The sequence below is a fragment of the Entelurus aequoreus genome, linkage group LG15 (genome assembly GCF_033978785.1).
Source record: "Entelurus aequoreus isolate RoL-2023_Sb linkage group LG15, RoL_Eaeq_v1.1, whole genome shotgun sequence".
In the NCBI taxonomy this organism is placed as follows: Eukaryota; Metazoa; Chordata; class Actinopteri; order Syngnathiformes; family Syngnathidae; genus Entelurus; species Entelurus aequoreus.
In genome coordinates, this window is record NC_084745.1 from 19,959,368 (window position 1) to 19,982,574 (window position 23,207).

At 38.4% G+C, this 23,207-nt stretch overlaps 1 protein-coding gene across 1 annotated transcript in view; it reads left to right on the forward strand.

The window, feature by feature from the left end:
* The first annotated feature begins 2,971 nt into the window (after window positions 1-2,971).
* The window catches only part of si:dkey-192l18.9 (F-box/LRR-repeat protein 7), a 58,165-nt gene continuing 37,929 nt past the window's right edge, over window positions 2,972-23,207 (forward strand). The window contains exons 1-2 of the mRNA XM_062021039.1: window positions 2,972-3,294; window positions 20,505-20,594. Of these exons, the coding sequence (XP_061877023.1) occupies window positions 3,258-3,294; window positions 20,505-20,594 (127 nt within the window). The 5' untranslated portion in view covers window positions 2,972-3,257. The remainder of the gene's footprint in view (window positions 3,295-20,504; window positions 20,595-23,207) is intronic.

Sequence of the window (23,207 nt, forward strand, 5' to 3'; positions counted from 1 at the left end):
GTACGGCCCCTGGTTTATTAATACTGTTAAGGATATTTTCTTGATGGTAACAAATGCCACCAAAGACACTATAATGTGGTCATCCGTGTCAAGTAAAGCACTTGGCATCTCTGTGAAACAACAACTAAGATTTTAGTTTCTGTTATGAAAATAGAGAACGAAAAATACGGTGGATTGGACAAACAATTAAAATATTTATTACTAGGACTTGACGTTGGTTTATTTGCACATGCAGGTCTTTATAGTTATATTTAGGCATCGCAATCACAAAAGAACACAAACTAATGCGATCTAGTGTCCTTTTTTACGTTAAGTTCTGCTCTTTAACACTACTAATATAGTAAAAAATAAACTTGATTGCATCACAGAAAGGTTCTTAAACAAATCAATTGTTCAAACAAACTTTTTACAAAGTGATCGCTGCAGACACAAGCATGGTCCGTTTGTAGTCCACAAGATGAGGAAAGTGATATATTTAAGAGGCATTTTCTCCCATGCACTTTTGTTTTTTCCCCTGACTTTATGACCTTTATGAACCACTTTTTCACGACTATGAAAACTCTTTCTTTTCTCTATTTGAACGATTGGAACACCCAAGAAAAGAACAGCAATATGTTATTTTCTACTCAAACTCTACACTCACTCTACTTTCACTTGTTTCAATGCTATGTTATAGCAGCTTGACCATCGAGTGAATTAGCCACGAAGAAGAAAAACGGATGTGACGTCATATGCAATCCACCTATTTTGACTCATAGTACGAACCCCAACCGATCACCATGGATTTTCTCCTTTTGTATGGATGTTCTCATACATCCAGGTCATTATATTTTTCCATATTTTTTTTAAAACCTGGATTGCCACTCCATTTTCTCTCTTTGTAGCTTGTAACTTTGATGTAAGCTACCCTGCTACCATGACCCAAACGTAACTATGCTAAAGTAAAAGCTACTCATTAAAAAAGTAGCTACTCTATCTCCAAGTTATTGGACATAAAGTTAAGTTACGTAGCTTGTTACTGCCCATCACGCATCTTCATTACAAGTTAGTTGTCTCTCGCCACATAGCGCTTCAAATATTGCAGCATCAACACATTGGGTTTTTTCCAGCATATTCTAATATGTTTTGGTCTCAAATTTAGCATTTTAAAAACATAAATACACTAAAAATAATGTTATAGTAGTATTAGACACGAGAGGGGACCGTGCTGTTCAGTATCGTAGCCACTGGTTGGCTCAACCTCAGGAAGCATTACGACTTTATATTGGATTAAAGGAGTGTAAAGGTGACTAGAGGGTGTTATTTCATGTCGAGAGGGATCTTATAATGTTGAAAAACATATTTGACGTAAACAGTTTTTTTTTTTTAATGCTCGAGCTGTGAAAATATTTGATTTATAATCAATCATTCCTACTTTGCGAAAATTCCTTAAGATTAAGATTGGTTTCAAATTTCAAAGTGGACAATGCAATTTCATAAAGACATGACTACACATGGTTAAAAAAGCCAGAATTAGCCAGAAGGCTAGTTTTCATCTGTAGTCCCCTGGCCATGATGTAAAAAAGGCAGTAAAATTACAATTTCAAAGAAAAAGAAAAGCACACAATACATATACGGTATAATAAAAAATAAAATACAACATCATAACATTTATCTTAGCATCAAAACAGGCGGATAAATGCAAGCTGACAGTTTGCTTGTGAAGACAAATTGCAGGAAAACTTAAGCAATATTAACGTTGTTGAGTGATAAGCTTAACCTATTGTTACTATAACAATCTACAAGGTTAATATAGTTGGCTTCTCTTTCTTCCCCTCCATTTATCTGCTTTCTTTTGTATTTCAAGTTATTACATATATGTATTGTTGCGTCTGAACAATTGTATTGTTGATAATAGAGGTCATTGTTATTATTCATTATCAATAGTGCTATTTCTATTGGTATTTGTATTGCTCCATTTGTAGTGTAATAATGTTCATTGTCATGTCTGTATTATTTTTATTTCACTAACTGCTTCTTTGCTATCACTTTTACCATCATATTTGTACGTATCTTATTTGCTGATGTTGTTCTATTGTTGTTGTTATTGTTATTGTTGTGTTTGCTGTTGTTTTTGCCGTCTCTCTGTCTTATCCCCCTCTTGTCCCCACAATTTCCCCCTCTGTCTTCATTTTTTTCCTCTTTCTATCCCGGCGGCACCAGATAATAATATAATTCCATTTAAATAAAGTCAAATACAAATAACACCATAAGAGAAGTATCCCACACTTCTCTTTTGTAAAGTAAATTCGTACAGCTCATATGGGCATCTACATCAACTATATGATTTGCCTGAGAAGCTGGACAGGACCAAAAAAAAAAAAGTGATATGCGTGTGTCCCCGAATGTTTACAATTTTACTATCAAATATTTAAAAAAATAAAATTGTTTTGTAAAGCAATATTATTTAAGCAACAAAAGTAAACAAAAGCTATTTTTGTCTCTTGTTAAAATCCGTGTTTTTCCCCACCATAGCCCTAATTGTGTTCTAATATACTGTACTGTATCAACTATATAACAAAATATTTGTGAAAATCTCGATCTGATACCCAGCTGGTGGTATCGACGAAATTGACATTTGGATCGAACCACTCACCACTACTATACAGTTGATTTATCCACTTAATTATAGACACATTTCCCCTGCACGGCGCCATCTGCAGGATTTGTCGTGACACTGCACTCACCGCCAATCTATTTCGATCGCTTTGAAATGCAAACGAGCACTTAGCGCCGCAGCGGGCTTCTTGTAATTATGATGTTCCTCTATTGTTGCAAAAGCAAAGTACAGCTTTTTTTTTTATCCTTTTTTTTTTTTTTTTTCGCTTTCTCTTTTAGTGCTGCGGTCTCTTTAAATCCAGAAGAGCAGCAGCAAGTTTCTCTTCTCCTCGCGTCCTGCAGCAGCGCATTTTATTATTCAGACACTCCAACAGCTGCAGTGCACCTCCACTACTTTGTGCTGCCGACTTCCTTCTTTTATTCTGGATGTGCGCACATACGGGAAGAAAGAGGGATAAGAGCATAAATTAAGATGTAGAAGAAGAACAAACCAGGATGTAAATGTCTTGCACCGCTGGAAGAAGAAAAGAGTCCTCCTCTCGTCCACATCTGGATTAACTATTTGGACTCTCGCTTCTGCTTCGGATTTGGACTCCTTCTTCTTTTTTTTTTGCTCCTTTTTTGGGTCGAGTTTCGTGCTCGACTATGTGTCGGTTCAAATGGGAGCAAACAACGGAAAACTGTATGGAAGTGAGGGTGAGTGCTGCTGATTATAACCACTTTTTTTTTTTAATCAACACTCACTGCCTGAAAAATACTTTTTCTAAAGTTCTCTTGCCACCTTTAAAAAAAAACAACAAAAAAAAAAACATCTTAAATGAGTCACTTAGAAATCTTAACATTATCTTTTCGACAGGAATTATCTCTGAGATTGATCAAAAAGGCAGGCTAGAAGCCACATGTGACTGCTTTCCCTGTTTCCACAGACGTGCTGTGCATTCTAAAGTCCAACTGGGTTATTATGTTTTTAGTGTAACATCATTAAAACCTGCATGGGTGATGTCAGAAATGGAGCTACTGTCAGGGCCGTAACTAGGATTTGACAAACACCAAGGTCAAAAATTGGTTAGGCAGCACGGTGGTACAGGGTTTAGTGCATGTGCCTCACAATACAAAGGGTTCGAACCCCGGGCAGTTTGCATGTTCTCCCTGTCACTGGGTTCCCTCCGGGTACTCCTCACACCTCAAAAGACCCGGGATAGGTTAATTGGCAACACTAAATTGACCCTACTGTGTTAATGTTGTCTGTCTATCTGTGTTGGCCCTGCGATGAGGTGGCGACTTGTCCAGGGTGTACACCGCCTTCCGCCCGAATGCAGCTGAGATAGGCTCCAGCACCGTGACCCCGAAAGGGACAAGCGGTACAAAATGGATGGATGGAAAAATGTGGTTATCCAAGAGATGCTTTGAATCCCAGCACCATATGGATAATAATAGCTTTCATTGAGGTAATTATCACATGTTTAATTATCGAACATACACTACCGTTCAAAAGTTTGGGGTCACCCAAACAATTTTGTGGAATAGCCTTCATTTCTAAGAACAAGAATAGACTTTCGAGTTCCAGATGAAAGTTTTCTTTTTCTGGCCATTTTGAGCGTTTAATTGACCCCACAAATGTGATGCTCCAGAAACTCAATCTGCTCAAAGGAAGGTCCGTTTTGTAGCTTCTGTAACGAGCTAAACTGTTTTCAGATGTGCGAACATGATTGCACAAGGGTTTTCTAATCATCAATTAGCCTTCTGAGCCAATGAGCAAACACATTGTACCATTAGAACACTGGAGTGATAGTTGCTGGAAATGGGCCTCTATACACCTATGTAGATATTGCACCAAAAACCAGACATTTGCAGCTAGAATAGTCATTGACCACATTAGCAATGTATAGAGTGTATTTCTTTAAAGTTAAGACTAGTTTAAAGTTATCTTCATTGAAAAGTACAGTGCTTTTCCTTCAAAAATAAGGACATTTCAATGTGACCCCAAACTTTTGAACGGTAGTGTATTTGACAATCAGTCCATTTTTTTTATTAATATGATGAAGTTTCGCATATTAATTTATTTTAACATCTTTGAAACATAAATTTAAAAACCATACCGAAGTGTCTTATGCGACCGGGAGTCAAACCCAAGACCTGCTATTCAAAGATGACGCCCACCAAAGGTGGAAAATGTGTCTTCATATTACAGGGGTTAGTGCATGTGCCTCACAATACAAAGGTCCTGGGTTCGATCGCCAGGCTCTTTCACCAAAAATGATTCCTGGGCGTGGTCACCGCTGCTGCTCACTGCTCCCCTCACTTTCCAGGGGGATAAACAAGGGGATGGGTCAAATGCAGAGGTTAATTTCACCACACCTATAGCGTGTGTGACAATCATTGGTACTTTTACTTCTTTTTTTTTATTACTTTCTGCGTGGGTTCCCTCCGGTACTCCGAGGATATGTTAATTGGCAACACTAAATTGGCCCTGGTAGGTGAGTGTGAGTGTGAATTAGGGCTGCAACTAACAACTAATTTGATAATCGATTAATCTGTCGATTATTACTTCGATTAATCGATTAATAATCGGATAAAAGAGACAAACTACATTTCTATCCTTTCCAGTATTTTTTTGAAAAAACAAACAAACAGCATACTGGCACCATACTTATTTTGATTATTGTTTCTCAGCTGTTTGTAAATGTTGCAGTTTATAAATGAACAACTAATTTGATAATCGGTTCATCTGTCAATTATTACTCCGATTAATCGATTAATAATCGGATAAAAGAGACAAACTACATTTCTATCCTTTCCAGTATTTTATTGGAAAAAAAACCCAGCATACTGACACCATACTTATTTGATTATTGTTTCTCAGCTGTTTGTAAATGTTGCAGTTTATGAATAAAGGTTTATAAAAAAAAATTAAAAATAAAATAAAAAGTAGCCTCTGCGCATGCGCATGGCATAGATCAAACGAATCGATGACTAAATTAATTGGCAACTATTTTTTTATAATTGATTTCAATCAATGTAATCGATTAGTTGTTGCTGCCCTAGTGTGAATGTTGTCTGTCTATCTGTGTTGGCCCTGCGACTTGTCCAGGGTGTACCCCGCCTACCGCCCGAATGGAACTGAGATAAGACTACAGCACCCCCCGCGACCCCAAAAGGGACAAACGGTAGAAAATGGATGGAGGGATGGATTCTAATCAGTGACAGAGCAAGACGTGGCCAGGAATACGGTTGGGGTAAAATTTTATATGAAGCGCCTTGTCATTCAATAATTTACACTTGAATGTGCTTCTTCACGCAAAACGGGGCCCCCACTCATCGTGAAGCCCAACGCAGAGCGCATGTTCTGCACTTAGGGCGGGGCGGCACCTGACTGACACGACAGCGGTATTATACCGACTCGAGGTGGGGAAAATAATAGATTTTTAAATGCATCGCAATTCGGACAAAGACGGTTATAGAATCGATTAGTAAACGTCAAAAATCGATAATCGATTTATTTATCGTAATCAAAGTTTCTTATTTCAAATGCACTTTTTAAAGTTGTTTTTTTAGTGAAAAGGAATGTAAAACTGCATCAATATACATAAATTAAAGATGCATCAATAATCAATTTTTAATCATATCGTACCTCCTGAATCGTAATCGTAATCGAATCGTGAGGTGGCCAAAGATTCCCACTTCTAATACCGACAGCGTTGCACATCAATTTCATTAGGAGTTACGTCAGTATTATTTATTGCTAATGTTATGTTGACAGCACATTTCGGATCGGATAATATTTAAAGTAAAAGTGGACTTCACTGCGTTACGTTGTTGAAGTCGTTGCGAGCTGTGCATGACCAAAGATCGTATATTGTGAGAGGATGATCTACCGCATGGTGTTGTACACTGTGCTACACAAAGTACATTTGCAGTCAGTCATATAATTTTCTTCTTGTCACTTAAAAAAATACAGAGGACATGACCTTGATGTTTTCAATGATAGTTACAGTAGTCCATTTTAAGGCATAAGTGATAACACCTAGTTATTGCACTTTAATGTAACTTTTCCAGACTTCCCTTCGTCAAAACGTTCATTAGCACCAACTTGTGTGCAGAAAATATTCAATTTATGCAGTTTTCCTGGTTAAAATGGATAATAAATCTGACACGTTGGATTGATTTTTCAACTTTTAAAGTCCAACTTGGATGTTTTTAGTGTTTAAATAAATGCAAATCCAATACAGCAGCAACATCCATGGTTTAAAACCCACACAATGAACATAAGTGTTCCATAAATGCAGCTACAGTAATCCATTTATGTCCCTGTAAGTAAGGTATGTAAGGCAGATTCTGCTAATAAGACTCATTATTGCACTTTAATGCAATTTTTACAGCTGTAAAATGACCTCCCTAAGTCAAAACTTTAATTAGCAACAACTTTAATGAATACATCATTAAATTTATGCCGTTTTTGCCAGTAAAATGTACCATAAATCTCACATGTTTGACTGTTTTCCTGCGTTAATGTGTTTTCACAATTGCAAACCCAGCATAGGAGCAACTATAAGATATAAAACCTACATAAAGAACATAAGTGTGCCATAAATGGACCGACTGTAGTCCATTATTGCACTTGAATGTAACTTTTTGGCTCTGAAAATAACTCTCTAAGTCAAAACGTTAATTAGCACCAACATTTATGCAGAAAATATTCAATTTATGCCGTTTGCTCCATTAAAATTGATTTAAAAAATGCTCACTATCTCACTAGTTTGACTGTTTTTTTTTTTTTAACTTTTAAAAGTCCAACTGGATTATGTTTTAGTGTTTTAATAAATGCAAATCCGATATCACAGCAACATTTAATATTTAAAGCCTACACAATGAATATAAGTGTGTCCCTTAAAGTACAATCTGCTATAATGATACAAATTAATGCACTTTAATGTAATTTTTTCAGCTCTAAAAAGACCTCCCTAAGTCAAAACCTTAGTACTTACTTTTGTGAAAAAAATATTCCATTTATGCTGTTTGCTCCATTAAAATGGATCAAAAACGCACCCCATTTCACATTTTTGACTGCTTTTCCTACTCTAAGATATCTTTAGTGTTTTAATAATTGCAAATCTAATATCACAGATTAAAACCTACATAATAAACATTACTGTGCCAGAAATGGTGCTACATTCGTCCATTTTGAAGGTACAGTCTGATAACAAAGACTAATTATTGCACTTTTTTATGTACCTTTCCTAGTTCTAAGTCTCTAAGTCCAAACTTTAAATTGTTAAAGCTTAGCAACAACTTTTATGCAGAAAATCTTTAATTTATGCAGTTTGTGCCATCCAAAGTGAAGAAAAAAATCTCACGTTTGACAGTTTTTTCTACTTTAAAAATCTGTGTTTAGTGTTTTGATAAATGCAAAATCAACCTAGCAGCAAAACATTACATTAAAACCAACACAATGAGCATAACTGTGTAATTGCTGTTCCTTAGGGTACAATGTGACGATAAAAGACAACATACTGCATTTTCCCCGCACATTTTGCTGCCTTTCTTACTTTGAAAATTGTATTCTGCATCCCAAAGTCACACAAGGATGTTTTTATTGCTGACATAATAAACACCACACTCCGCCAGGAATGCAGTTGTTGTCCCTTAAGGTGCAAATGGCACCCCCAGTGACAAGAATAGTACCCCTAAAACAGGGGTCGGCAACCCAAAATGTTGAAAGAGCCATATTGGACCAAAAATACAAAAAAGTAATCTGTCTGGAGCCGCACAAAAATAAAATTATTGTATAAGTGGGCTCCAGCACCCCCGTGACCCCGAACGGGACAAGCGGTAGAAAATGGATGGATGGATGATGGCAACACATGATGTAAGTGACTAATTAGCTAAATTAACCTACTATCAAAATGAGTATGTGTCGCAGGCTGACGCAAATCTTAGTTGACAGAAAAGACATTTTTACAACATTGGAAAACATTAGTAAAACTTCTGAGAGGGTGAGATAACTCAGCACTCACCTTAGAATGGCCAAAGGTTATAGATGTGTACGTCCAAGTTTAAGGAAACGGCAGGCCGCATTCTTCTAATGGATTTATTACAATCTTTGCAAGCTGGCTAAGGTTTGCTGTGGTCTGGAACAACATGGCACTATCAGAAATGCAGCCAATATTACATACAGATAATGTGTCATTAAACATGGAAAAATAAACTAAATACAAAGAGGACATAAGTAAAGGAAATTAAATGAGCTCAAATATACCTACCAACGAGGCATAATGACGCAATCTGTACGTACAGATAGCCTAAATAGCATGTTAGCAGTCATGCATTGACCAAATAAGCCTGATTAGCACTCCAACAAGTCAATAACATCAACAAAGCTCACCTTTGTGCATTCACGCACAGTACAAAACGTTTGTTGGACAAAATGAAACACAGAAGGAGTGGCATAAAACACGTCTTTCTGTGGCAGCGTGGGAGAAAGTTGTGCATGTAAACAAACTGTTGAGTCACAGTCTACACAACGGTGAGTTCAAAGACCGCTGAAAATGGTAGGACAAAATGGTGCTCGCCAAATACTCTCATCAGTGAGTCATAAGCACAAACATATTAAACAGTGGGCTTGCTAACAATTAGGAAGGTTAGTTTCGTGTTTGTCCTCCTACTGAAACCATAGTACAACAAAATTATTATTTTTTTCCCATTCCCATTCATTTTTAAAAAAAGGTCCATGGAGCCACCAGGGCGCCGCTCAAGAGCCGCATGTGGCTCTACAGCCGCGGGTTGCCGACCTCCTCCCTAAAAGGACAATAAAGCACATAAAATGCTCAGATGCACAGAAAATGTTGCATGTTTGAGGACATAAGGTTGTATTTTGGCTGTGAGAATCCTGTGTGTGACTGACGGATAGTCCTACTCGGTCGGAGTAGGACTATCCAGGACTAGCTGCAGTGTGCTCAAACAACCACCTAGGTAGCATCTGTCAGCAGATAGTACTGTATCATCTCTTTCGCTTTCGGACTTATCAGGTCAGTAGTGCATTCTTTACTCGCGATCTAAGTGCGGGATGAGGCACAATCCAACCCAGACCTGCTGTATTGCAGTGCTTTGTAGCGTTAGCTGTTTTAAAAGACACAGACGTTGCTGAGAAAGATGCAAACAACACACAGAAACGCAGAAAGTGACATCATATGTCACGGAGAGTCCACCGTCCTAAAGTCTTAGAGGAGGCGGGGTCAAAGGCCGAGTGTTTGGCTGACTGACTCACTCGGATCTTGATAAGAAACAATTCCTGACATTTTTTCTGCTTCAGCGCTGCTGCACAAATGTCGAAGATAAATGTACAGTAATAACCAGGATAAATGACGCCTTTTTAATTTTTTATTTTTATTTTTTAGAGCTGCTTTGGTTTGGTGGCAGATTGACTTGCAGGGAAACTGCTTCACCTTAATGGAATGCGGAAAAAATCCAGGGAGAGAACGCCTTTTAGATGTTATGATAACCAAAGTCCGCATCGCTGATAAAATCTCCTTACTTGGAATGTGAAGACTCTCACCTTTTTTTTTTTTTTTAAACTACTTAAATGAAGACTCCCAAAATCTCAGGGCTGCGTTATTTCTGTCGGCAGAGCTGAAATGTTTGGATGAATAACATTCCAGCGTGATCCCGTCCTAAGTCAATAAGATTGGAAGTTTAAAATAACAGGAGAGGAGAGGACTCGGCGAGCCAAGTGGACCTGCTGCTCGAGGGTCCTCAGGGACCTCAGCCGGGTCCGCTTTAGCTCGAGGGTTTGACTTTACAAAGGCAAAGTTGCGGCTTTTCAGGATCCGCGCAGACCCAAGCCATCGAACCACATGTCAACAAGCGTAATAAAACAAATGCGGCGCAGCAGTTTGGCCGCCGCGCAAGTCTAAAAAGGAGCTGCTTCCAGAATAGACGCATGACGACGACAACGTCACTGCACCATAATGATCATGAATGCAAAACTACAAAGTGCAGTTCCCACGGTAACGACTGGTTGGCTGTATAGAGACTAAGGTTGGTAGCAAACATGGCGCCCTGTAGTCACACTTTTGACCAACCAGAGGGAGTATGGCCAAAAGATCTACTAAATGATTGGTCAAAAGCCCCTCGGGGTGCCATGTTTGCTACCAACTTGGAAACTGAGCTGGCCATACATTCTCTACACACGGCTTTGGGCGGGAGTACATCACAGCATATCATAACAATCCCAGCATACAATGCAACTATCTCTCCTCGTGGCTGTTAGCAGTATAAGGATGACTTCGTACCTGCACTCCCGTATACATGACAATGAAAAATCATTTGGGTGCTCTGCTGGGATTTCTCTTACTATCCTCTCATCCATCCATTCATTTTCTACCGCTTGTCCCTGTCGGGGTCGCGGGGGGTGCTGGAGCCTATCCCAGCTGCATGTTCTTTTATTTTCTGGAAAGTTTCCAAATGCAAATGTTGACATGTGTGCATAACAATTAGGGAAATAATAGTTTGGGCACCTAACGATTCGATCCGATTCCGATTCCTGGGGTGACGATTTGCTGTAGAATCGATTCTCGATTGAAACCGATTCTTGCAATGTTTTGTTTAGCATAACAGTTGTAATGAAACTTGTCAAAGCAAGTTACAGGTTCGAAAACCTCCTTCTAGTTGCATGGAAATGGCAGAAAATGTCTTTTTAAAATTGATAACATTTCTACACTTTTTTTCGTAAACATTTTTTTTAAAAATATATTTTTGAAAATTATGAATCGATTTAGAATCGGTATGAATAACGATCGCAATTCAGATGTGAATCGATTTTTGGTGCACTCCTATCAGTACCAAAGTTCAAATTAAATACTATAATTAGAGATATGCCGATCGATCGGCCACCGATCTGTATCGATTCTCGATTCAATCCGATTCTCGCAGTGTTTTGTTTGGCATAACAGTTCTAATGAAACTTTTTCAAAGCAGGTTACAGGTTAGAAAAGCTCCTTCTGGTTGCATAGAGATGGCCTAAAATTTATTTAAAAAATGTATAAAATTTCTACGAATTTTTTAGTTTAACATTTTTTAATATACATTTTTGAATATTATGAATTGATTTAGAATCAGGATGAATGACAATCGCGATGTGAATACATTTTTCTGGTGCACCCCTATCAGTACCAAAGTTCAAATGAAATACTATAATTAGAGATATGCTGATCGATCGGCCACCGATCAGTATCGGACGATTTTTGTGAAAAAGTATGTGATTGACATGGTTTTTAAAGCCGATCACACACGCCTATCCCCTCTGGCGGGCACTGTATTTATTTTTAGTCCCCCGGCTAACAAGCGTCTAGTAGCTAATAATGTATCGCCATACACAGTGTACAGCCGCTCCTCTGAAGCTAACAATAATCACCTCCATTACAGCAAATTAACTTAATTTCTTAGTGTCTTAAGTACCATCATCACTGGAGGAAGAGGCTATACATGTTACACATTGAGAGAGCAAGCCAAGCGCAAGCATGCTAATAGCTAAGCTAACTACTAAACTAGCTTTAAAGAATACTAAGAAATAATTGTTAAGTAAAGTTTACGAAGTGTAGATAGAAGCATGTTACAGCAGAAAGTAAGAATGCAAATTAATACGAGTTAGATATCGAGTTAGATTGTGTTGATACCAAGGCTAGTATCCGTATATTATCGATACTAGCATGATTATGTCTAGAGTTTATTTTTTATTTTTTCAAAATTGTTTTTGTTAATGTTTACAGACTCAGGCAATAATTCCTTTGAACTGAGGAGGACGAAGAGGGCAAAAACCTAGGATTTAAAATAATAGTTTATAGTAGTTTTTACTTTTTGTTCAAACAATTGTATGTAATAAAAGAGAATAAGGAACTAGTTTAAATATTGTTGATATTGTTAAACTCTCATTAGCCATGAGCTCTTACCGTAAATACATGATAAATGTCACAGTTAATATATGTGATCAGGATTGGTATTGGCCGATCACACTTATGGATGATGGATGAACTTTTTTTTTTCACAGACAATTATGAAATTTTGAGTGTTTATTTTCAAACTATAGTACACAAATCTATTAGATACCTATAAGTACCAGTAGAGTGGAAAAACAAGCTGCCTCTTTGTTGAAGCTATAATCATGTATGTCTGATTTATGACACCAAAAGACTTCCAAAGTTTGTGAATAAATAGATATGATCAAAATAGTAACAATCTCACAGACATTCACAAGCCATTTTGAGAGATAAGGAGGAAGCCAGTCACGTGATCCGTGACATAGCGTTAGGAACCACAGATCCCTTCCCCATCAACTAAAATGCCAATCAAGCAGATTTTGTGAGAGTCAACAACAATTACTTTGATAAAATTATGATCCAGGACCTTAAATTTTTGAGCCCGAACATAAAGAGGATGAGCAATAAGTTTTAGAACCCAAATGCTACCCGGATGCAGCTTTATTGAAACAGTATAGCATCATGTAGCATTATTGCTAGGTGCTAAACGTACAAACTAACCATAATAAACCATAATAAAACAAACACTTACTGTAATATTTCCACACTCGCTGGGATGTCGACCGACGGGACGCTCACATAAGTCCGTTTACATGAAGATTTAATCGCAATCCTCACAAACGGTTTTAAAAAATTGCCGCAACTAGTGTCTTTTTCCACCTTGGGGATGTGAAAGTCGGTCCATGGCCACATTTGTGTACTACCAGGTGAGAGATGAATGAACTGTAATCTAGAATTTACTTTTAGCAAGTTTGAGACGAAGCAGAACCTTAGTGTGTCAACAATAGCAGCGTAAGCTAACATTAGCTAAATAGACTATCTGCATTGGTGCTTATAACAACAGTTTTCACTCATATTTGGTAAATTTTCAGGTCATGACATGTAAATGGAGGATTGTTATGATCTTTAGAGAGCACCCTTGATCTGTTGACTCAATTGTTTGGTATTTATTTACGATTTCGAATGCATAAAAAAAGCCAAGTATATATGTTCTTATCTTACATAAGGATTGTGAATGATAAACAGCTCATCTCGTTCCAATTTTAGCATATTTCCAGTACGACTGATCTGATAATATGGTCAGAGTGCAGAAGCTGTACTATTGTGACGTCAATCTGCGAAAATAGCCGAATATATTCGGAGCGGAATATTCAAAATGGCTGACTAAATTTGTGGCATTTTGTGACATTTTGCACGGTATTTTCACTTACTTTGCAGATTGTAAATACAATTATAATATACATGTAAATATATATATATATATATATATATATATATATATATATATATATATATATATATATATATATATATATATATATATATATATATATATATATATATATATATATATATATATATAAAAAATAATAAATAAATAAATAGAAATAAAATAAAAAATAAATACTTACTGTAATATTGTACATGGTAATTGGGATTTGTTATACATTGTATATATTATATAAAAATATGATATAATATAATAATATAATATATCAGTATATATGTATTATATACTGTATATATAATATGTAAATATTACATATATGTTATATTTCATATTGCTACTATGGTACATTTTTAGTCCACATAATACCTGCATTATCCTTTCCATCCTTACCCTTTCCATCCTTTGAAACTGAGCAACTGTGTTGAACAATTTCCCTTGTGGCTCAATAAAGTTTGTCCAAGTCTAAGTCTAAGTCTAAGGATATGGTTTAATGGATACAATGAAACCCAAATAGGCATAGAAAGTCAACTTTTTTCACTCTACTGCTACTTTGAGTTAGATTGTTCCTTTGTGTGAATCTCAATGCTCAACTCATACGCTCAACAATGTAGTTTTTAGTTACGAGGCTACTTACTGGTTCATGCAACCCACAGGGACTCAAACTGTGAAGGCATCTTTATCAAGATCTTCACTAAATATTAAAGGGGTATTCCTCGATTCAGGCAGCACCCCTATACAACGTTGTGCATGATTTTGTAGTCTGTGTCCTAATATGATTTGAAAAAAAACAAAACATGATAAAGCTCATCATCTCCACTATGTCACACTATTAAAAATGTCCACTTCTGCTTTCTGTCCGTTGTCCAGACATCTGTTTCCAAGTGTGACTCGGCAACCAATCAACCGTTCCGGTCTACGCATGCACCGTCCACATCAGATATTATATAAGCAGACGTCAGGAAGCAGGCGGATTCTCTCCGTGCATTTTTTTTTTCTTTTCCGGAAAACAAGCGGCCTCGCACGAATCCGCAAGCCACAGAGCTTGCTCATTTGCTGGGACGGGCGGAGAAAAGTCGTATTAGAATAGTTGTCTCCCAGGGGGGGTTGCATCATTTTTTTTTTTTTTTTGCTTGCTTTGATATGAAAACAGCAAGTTTGAGTCACTGCTGGATTCAAGATGTTGCCGCATGGTGACATCATCGTTGTGTATGTCTAAATTGAAAATATGCATCCTCATCTCCAAAACTAGTTTAGATAAGTCTTAAGTACAATCAGCCCTACTGACAACACACTGTTTTGTGTGTGTCTAATAAGTGCTTATGTGTACTTTATCCTCTGCACTTCCATCCATCCATCCATCCATTTTCTACCGCTTGTCCCTTTCGGGGTCGCGGTGGGTGCTGGAGCCTATCACAGAGGCAATCGGGCGGAAAGCGGGGTACACCCTGGACAAGTCACCACCTCATCGCAGGGCCAACACAGATAGAAACAACGTAAATATAAATAATTGGTTCCAGCCTTGACAAAAGTCCATATTTTAGTGAAGGTTTGTACACTTTGAAAAACAATATAAAGTGCTATACAATACTGTATACCAAATAAACATAGAGTGATGAATCAACTATCTCTTTATTAACATGCCAAAACAACAACAACAAGCTGCTGTCCTCTATATACGCTGCTCTGCCAACACGTGCACCCGCTTTGGTGCCCTCCAAACGATCAGAAATCACAAAAATCTTTACTTTTAACAACAATATTGCTACAACAATAAACAACAATACCTTCTGTCTTTTTGGGACTCACATTGAGTTAGCGAAATGGACAAAGCTTGTCAAAAGGCGAAAAAAAACACAGAATAGGCACACACACAGAGGTCTCTTTGGTGCCCTGACAAATGATCAGAAATCACAAAAAACCTTAAATTTAACAACCATATTGCTACAATGATAAACAAAAATCCCTTTTGTCTTTTGCGGGACTCTTAATGAGTTTGCAAAATGGACAAAACTTGTCAAAAGGCGAAAAAACACACAATAGGCACACACAATGAAGTCTCTTTGGTGCCCTCACAAACGATCAGAAATCACACAAATCCTTAACTTTAACAACAACCATATTGCTACAATGATAAACAAAAAATAATTGTTTTCTTTTGGGCACTCATATTGAGTTAGCGAAATTAATAGAACAAGTCAAAAAGCGAAAAACACAGAATAGGCACACACACTGAAGTCACTTTGGTGCCCTCACAAACGATCAGAAATCACAAAAAGCCTAACTTTAACCATATTGCTACAATAATAAACACAAATCCCTTTTGTCTTTTTGGGACTCATATTGAGTTGGCAAAATGAATAAAACATGTCAAAAGGCAAAAAAACACAGAATAGGCACACACACTCACGTCACTTTGGTGCCCTCACAAACGATCAGAAATCACAAAAAGCCTAACTTTAACCATATTGCTACAATAATAAACACAAATCTCTTTTGTCTTTTTGGGACTCATATTGATTTAGCAAAATGGACAAAACTTGTCAAAATGCACACACACTGAAGGACTGAGTAGTGACGAGTAGTGCGCTGCAATGCACGGCTTTCGACAGGGAGAAATGCTACGCCCTGCTTTTTGCTTGCACAAAATGAATGAAGCATTCGTACACAAAAACATGGTTGCACACGGAGGCATAATTGGCTCCATCTAAAATGTGTAAATCCAAATCAAATAGAGGGGTTTGTCAATCGAGTTTCCACTGTATGTCATGTCACATATGCAACATTAAGAAGTGGGACAGGAGGATACAAACGTTGGCATAACATATCTATGTCAGCTACATGCTAACATTTTACCATCAACATCATGCTAGGTCAGCAGTTTTGCTATGAATAAAACAACAAATCACTCAGTTTGCAGCTCCCACTATATAGTATAGTATACTTTATTTTATTTTAAGACATGTTGCAAAGCCTATGGACAAAATTAAAGGCCTACTGAAACCCACTACTACCGACCACGCAGTCTGATAGTTTATATATCAATGATGAAATCTTAACATTATAACACATGCCAATACGGCCGGGTTAACTTATAAAGTGACATTTTAAATTTGCCGCTAAACTTCCGGTTCGAAACGCCTCTGAGGATGACTAATGCGCGTGACGTAGACCGGCGAACACGGGTATGCCTTCCACATTGAAGCCAATACGAAAAAGCTCTGTTTTCATTTCATAATTCCACAGTATTCTGGACATCTGTGTTCGTGAATCTGTTGCAATCATGTTCATTGCATTATGGAGAAGGAAGCTGAGCAAGCAAAGAAGAAAGTTGTCGGTGCGAAATGGACGTATTTTTCGAACGTAGTCAGCAACAACAGTACACAGCCGGCGCTTCTTTGTTTACATTCCCGAAAGATGCAGTCAAGATGGAAGAACTCGGATAACAGAGACTCTAACCAGGAGGACTTTTGACTTCGATACACAGACGCCTGTAGAGAACTGGGACAACACAGACTCTTACCAGGATTACTTTGATTTGGATGACAAAGACGCAGACGTGCTACTGTGAGTATGCAGCTTTGGCTTCTAAACATTTGATCGCTTGACCGTATGTGCGCAACTTTTTTTTGCGTATGTACGTAACTTTTTTAAAATATATAAGCTTTATGAACCTTGGGTTAGGTGAACGGTCTTTTGGGCTGAGTGATTGTGTGTGTTGATCAGGTGTTTGAATTGTATTGGCGTGTTCTATGGAGCTAGGAGCTAGCATAGGAGCTAGGAGCTAGCATAACAAACACGCAGGTGTTTTTATGCAGGATTAATTTGTGGCATATTAAATATAAGCCTGGTTGTGTTGTGGCTAATAGAGTATATATATGTCTTGTGTTTATTTACTGTTGTATTCATTCCCAGCTGAATATCAGGTACCGTGAGTATGCAGCCTTGGCTGCTAAACATTTGATAGCTTGACTGTATGTGCGCGTCACGTACGTAACTTTTTAAAAATATATAAGCTTTATGAACCTTGGGTTAGGTGAACGGTCTTTTGGGCTGAGTGATTGTGTGTGTTGATCAGGTGTTTGAATTGTATTGGCGTGTTCTATGGAGCTAGGAGCTAGCAGAGGAGCTAGGAGCTAGCGTAACAAACACGCAGGTGTTTTTATGCAGGATTAATTTGTGGCATATTAAATATAAGCCTGGTTGTGTTGTGGCTAATAGAGTATATATATGTCTTGTGTTTATTTACTGTTGTAGTCATTCCCAGCTGAATATCAGGTACCGTGAGTATGCAGCCTTGGCTGCTAAACATTAGATAGCTTGACCGTATGTGCGCGTCACGTACGTAACTTTTTAAAAATATATAAGCTTTATGAACCTTGGGTTAGGTGAACGGTCTTTTGGGCTGAGTGATTGTGTGTGTTGATCAGGTGTTTGAATTGTATTGGCGTGTTCTATGGAGCTAGGAGCTAGCAGAGGAGCTAGGAGCTAGCGTAACAAACACGCAGGTGTTTTTATGCAGGATTAATTTGTGGCATATTAAATATAAGCCTGGTTGTGTTGTGGCTAATAGAGTATATATATGTCTTGTGTTTATTTACTGTTGTAGTCATTCCCAGCTGAATATCAGGTCACCCCCGGCTCTCACAGCATCTTCCCTATCTGAATAGCTTCAACTCCCCACTAGTCCTTCACTTGCACTTTACTCATCCACAAATCTTTCATCCTCGCTCAAATTAATGGGGAAATTGTCGCTTTCTCGGTCCGAATCTCTCTCACTTCATGCGGCCATCATTGTAAACAATAGGGAACTTTGCGTATATGTTCAACTGACTACGTCACGCTACTTCCGGTAGGGGCAAGCCTTTTTTTTATCAGATACCAAAAGTTGCAATCTTTATCGTCGTTGTTCTATACTAAATCCTTTCAGCAAAAATATGGCAATATCGCGAAATGATCAAGTATGACACATAGAATAGATCTGCTATCCCCGTTTAAATAAAAAAAATTCATTTCAGTAGGCCTTTAAAGCCCTCAACAAATTTTATTTTGAGTGGCCCTCTTTTTTTCCACACTTTTATTTATTTATAAACAACTTTTATACTTTTTCAATCAAACTTAAACTTCATGTGATGCATGATATGTACAAAAAAAAATAAAATAATGAAAAATAAATTAGTCAATAATGTATTTTTTGTGCAAAATTTAAATTGTCATAATTAAAATTAGAGAAGTCCAGATCAACATTTTTGGCCAATGATACCGAGCCGATTTTTTGGCTTCAGATCCAAGTATTGTTACAAATCAAATGATGTACTGTGTAACATTTGTGGTATTGAATGCTACATTTTTTTTAACAAAATAAAGTGGCTAGTACAGAATAAGTAAACAAAAGCAAAAACTACTATTGGCTCTGATTTCAATCTTAAGGATTTTGCCCTCAAAGCCAGACTTACTCCCCGAGTTTGTAAACAATAACAAAAAACACCAACACATGTATTTTGTAATAAGAACAAGAAAAATAAAAACATCAATCTAATCACTTTAGTATCGTTTATATACTGATACTATACTAGATATCAATAGTATTGACATCTGGATCGATCACTCCTACTTGACATTGAAGTTTATTAGCTTCTTGTGTCCTCCATTAGCATGCTTAGCCCTTCTTCTTCCTCTAGTCCTCCAGTGATAATGATACGTGGATGAAACTTAGGTTTATTTTTCGCCATGCTGTTGAGGATTCGTATTTTAGAAGCGGTTTCGCACTGTGGATAGACGACGCGCCAGTTGCAGCTTGCTCTCAAATGTGAGCCAGGAATTCCTGCGTGCATGGAAATGTAATTGTGTGTTTTTGAAGGAATATTTCACGTGAGTACAGTCTTGAGTCACACACAAACTGGGACACAGCTGGGGTAAAGATCGTCTGGGCTCTGCATCCTATGGTCGGGATCGGTCCATCTCCAATTGAAGCATACATTTGCATATCTCCCAGTCACACCCACCCACAAAACTGGGGAAATTTGCCATTTTAGTCTTATCAGTGATGGAGCAGGAAGGGGCTAGGAATATGTTAGGGCAATCAATATAAAAATGTACCCCAGTCATTCATTCATGACCATTTTACAAGCGCAAAACCTTCATGAAAACCCGTGAAGTGGCGTGCTGAGCAAAGAAGTGATTGATTTTTCCCACTTCTGGTGCTCATAAACCGGCTCTCGGGACGCGTCATTAAAAAAAAATCCCTTTGCATAATAGGTGACCTTTCAAAGTTCTTGTTTGTGCACACAAGCTTGACTTTTTGGGATAAGCTCTCAGCCGACACCGCATTCTTTGTCTCAGGAAAGCCGCAGAGCTGCATTTATGATCCGCCGGAGGAATGGAATCCCATAAACAAGCAGGCAGACAGGCAGTCACCGAGGTGGACTCTCGTCCTCCATCTTAGCCCTGCAAGCTTAGCTGGTTGCTGTAAATCCAGCGGGACTCGATAGACCAGCACTTGTCATATTAAGCAGATTGATGGCTGTTGCCTTTGAAGGCCGAAACGGATCCAAGTTTCAATGTCGGTGACAAACTGCAGGTGTCATAGAAGTGATAAAACACGACAAGAGATGATGTGTTCATGATGTCTTCTTGTCCCCCACCAGGCAAAGGGAGCTCCAGCATCTCCTCTGACATAAGCTCCAGCACCGATCACACGCCGACCAAAGCGGCCAAGAATGCGACTCCCAGCGAAGGTAACGCATCTGGTGCTCATTAACTCCCCTCCTCTCTTTCCCTCGCCATCTTCTCCCGCTTTGACTCCTCCCACCACGCAACTTTTGCTCCCTTTTCTGCTGACTATTTTTGGAGAAGAACCTGGCTGTTCGTACGATGACCCTCAATACCCTCCAAAAGTACGATGGAACACCAATTAGACTCCGACATAACCTCGGAAAGATGTTTTTGATTGTTTTTAAACCAATCTCGCTCAGATTTTGCACACATGCGCGTGTCAGTCCCTTTAAGGCGCAGTTTTTTCCGTTGAGGGTCGGAGCCTGAAAAGTTAAAGCATTTTCATTTTCAAACCCAATAGAATATATAATATATTTATATTTTTTACCCTTAGGGTGCCCCTTAAGTTTGATCCTGGGGATCCGGAAGGTTTTCAGTCATAAAAGAGTTAGAAATAATCCATCCATCAATTTTCTACCGCTTATTCCCTTCTGGGTCGCGGGGGGCGCTGGAGCCTATCTCACTTACAATCGGGCGGAAGGCGGGGTACACCCTGGACAAGTCGCCACCTCATCGCAGGAGTTAGAAATAAGTCATATATTATTATTATTATTTTTTTGATCAGCTTTCAAATCTCGAGATCAGCTGCAAGTTTGTCGATATACCAAGTTTTTAAAATGTTTGTTTTATTCCGTAATAATGTGCATTATTTTACCCCCCAAAAATTTAAAAGTGGAATATTTGGTGTGAAGTAATTGAAGTCCATAATTCACCATTCACCATTCATTCTTATTTTTTGAGCAATAACCATACGTGCCAACCCTCCCGGTTTTACCGGGAGACTCCCGGTATTCAGCGCCTCTCCTGATAACCTCCCGGCAGAAATGTTCTCCCGACAAACTCCCGGTATTCAGCCGGAGCTGGAGGCCACGCTCCCTCCAGCTCAATGCGGACCTGAGTGGGGACAGCCTGTTCTCACATCCGCTTTCCCACAATATAAACAGCTTGCCTGCCCAATGACGTCATAACATCTAGGGCTTTTAGAGAGTAGAGTGCACAACTGCGCACACAACAAGGAGACGAAGCAGAAGAACGAGGAAGTTACAGACATGGCGACGCCGTCGACGAGCAAGATGAAGAAATACGCTTGCAAGTTCCAAAACGAATGGAAACAAGAATTTCAGTTAATCCAGGACAGTTCGAAGGGGAGGGGGTATGTTGCCTGTACATTTTGTAGAACAGACTTCTCCATTGAACACGGTGGCCGAATAGATATACTCAGTCATGAACGGAGAGCGAAGCACATGGCGGCGGCAGCGCAGCACCGTTCACGGCCCAGTATTATGGGCCACCTCGCAAAATGTATTATATATATAATAAAATAAATATTTATATATATATAGCTAGAATTCACTGAAAGTCAAGTATTTTATACATTATATATATATATGAAATACTTGAGTTGGTGAATTCTAGCTGTAAATATACTCCCCTCTTAACCACGCCCTTAACCACACCCCCAACCACGCCTCCCGCCCCAAACCATGCCCCCACCCCCCAAACCCCACCTCCCGGCATCGAAGGTCTCAAGGTTGGCAAGTATGGCAATAACAGTTCAAAAAACACAATCCAAAAGGGCCCTACTCACAAAAGTTTATTTTTAATTTTTTACTTTGCTCAAGTGTCCAAATCATTGGTTCTCAAACGCTTTTCACCAAGTACCACCTCGGAAAAAAAACAAGGCTCTCCAAGTACCACCATAATGACCAACATTAAAATACAGTAGCGTAGTAGGCCTAAGTATTCATTAAAATCAAGGCAGATGTTTAATTTAACAATTGTATTTAATGTTTATGGCCACTGTAACATTACACACTGTTTAAACAGTAACACTGTGTTTGAATAAAGGAAAATCAACTTAAATCAAATGATTCTTTGGCGTACAACTAGTGGTACACGTACCACAGTTTGACAATGACGGCTGTAGATCAAATTAATTTTAATTTAATTAGTTTATTTGAACATGGACAAACCACATTGATCAACATTGCTATAAATGTTAATAATCATTAACTTAGAATTTAATGGCAGCAACACCATTGCAAAAAAGTTGGCACAGGGGCATTTTTACCATTGTGTTACATGGCCTTTCCTTTTAACAACACTCAGTAAACGTTTGGGAACTGAGGAGACCAATTTTTTAAGCTTTACAGGTGGAATTCTTTCCCATTCTTGCTTGATGTACAGCTGAAGTTGTTCAACAGTCCGGGGTCTCTGTTGTCGTATTATAGGCTTCATAATGAGCCACACATTTTCAATGGGAGACAGGTCTGGACTACAGGCAGGCCAGTCTAGTACCCGCACTCTTTTACTATGAAGCCACGCTGTTGTAACACGTGGCTTGGCATTGTCTTGCTGAAATAAGCAGGGGCGTCCATAATAACGTTGCTTGGATGGCAACATATGTTGCTCCAAAACCTGTATGTACCTTTCAGCATTAATGATGCCTTCAAGTGTCCGCCCTGAGATTGGTAGGTCGTGAGTTCAAACCCCGGCCGAGTCATACCAAAGACTATAAAAATGGGACCCATTACCTCCCTGCTTGGCACTCAGCATCAAGGGTTGGAATTGGGGTT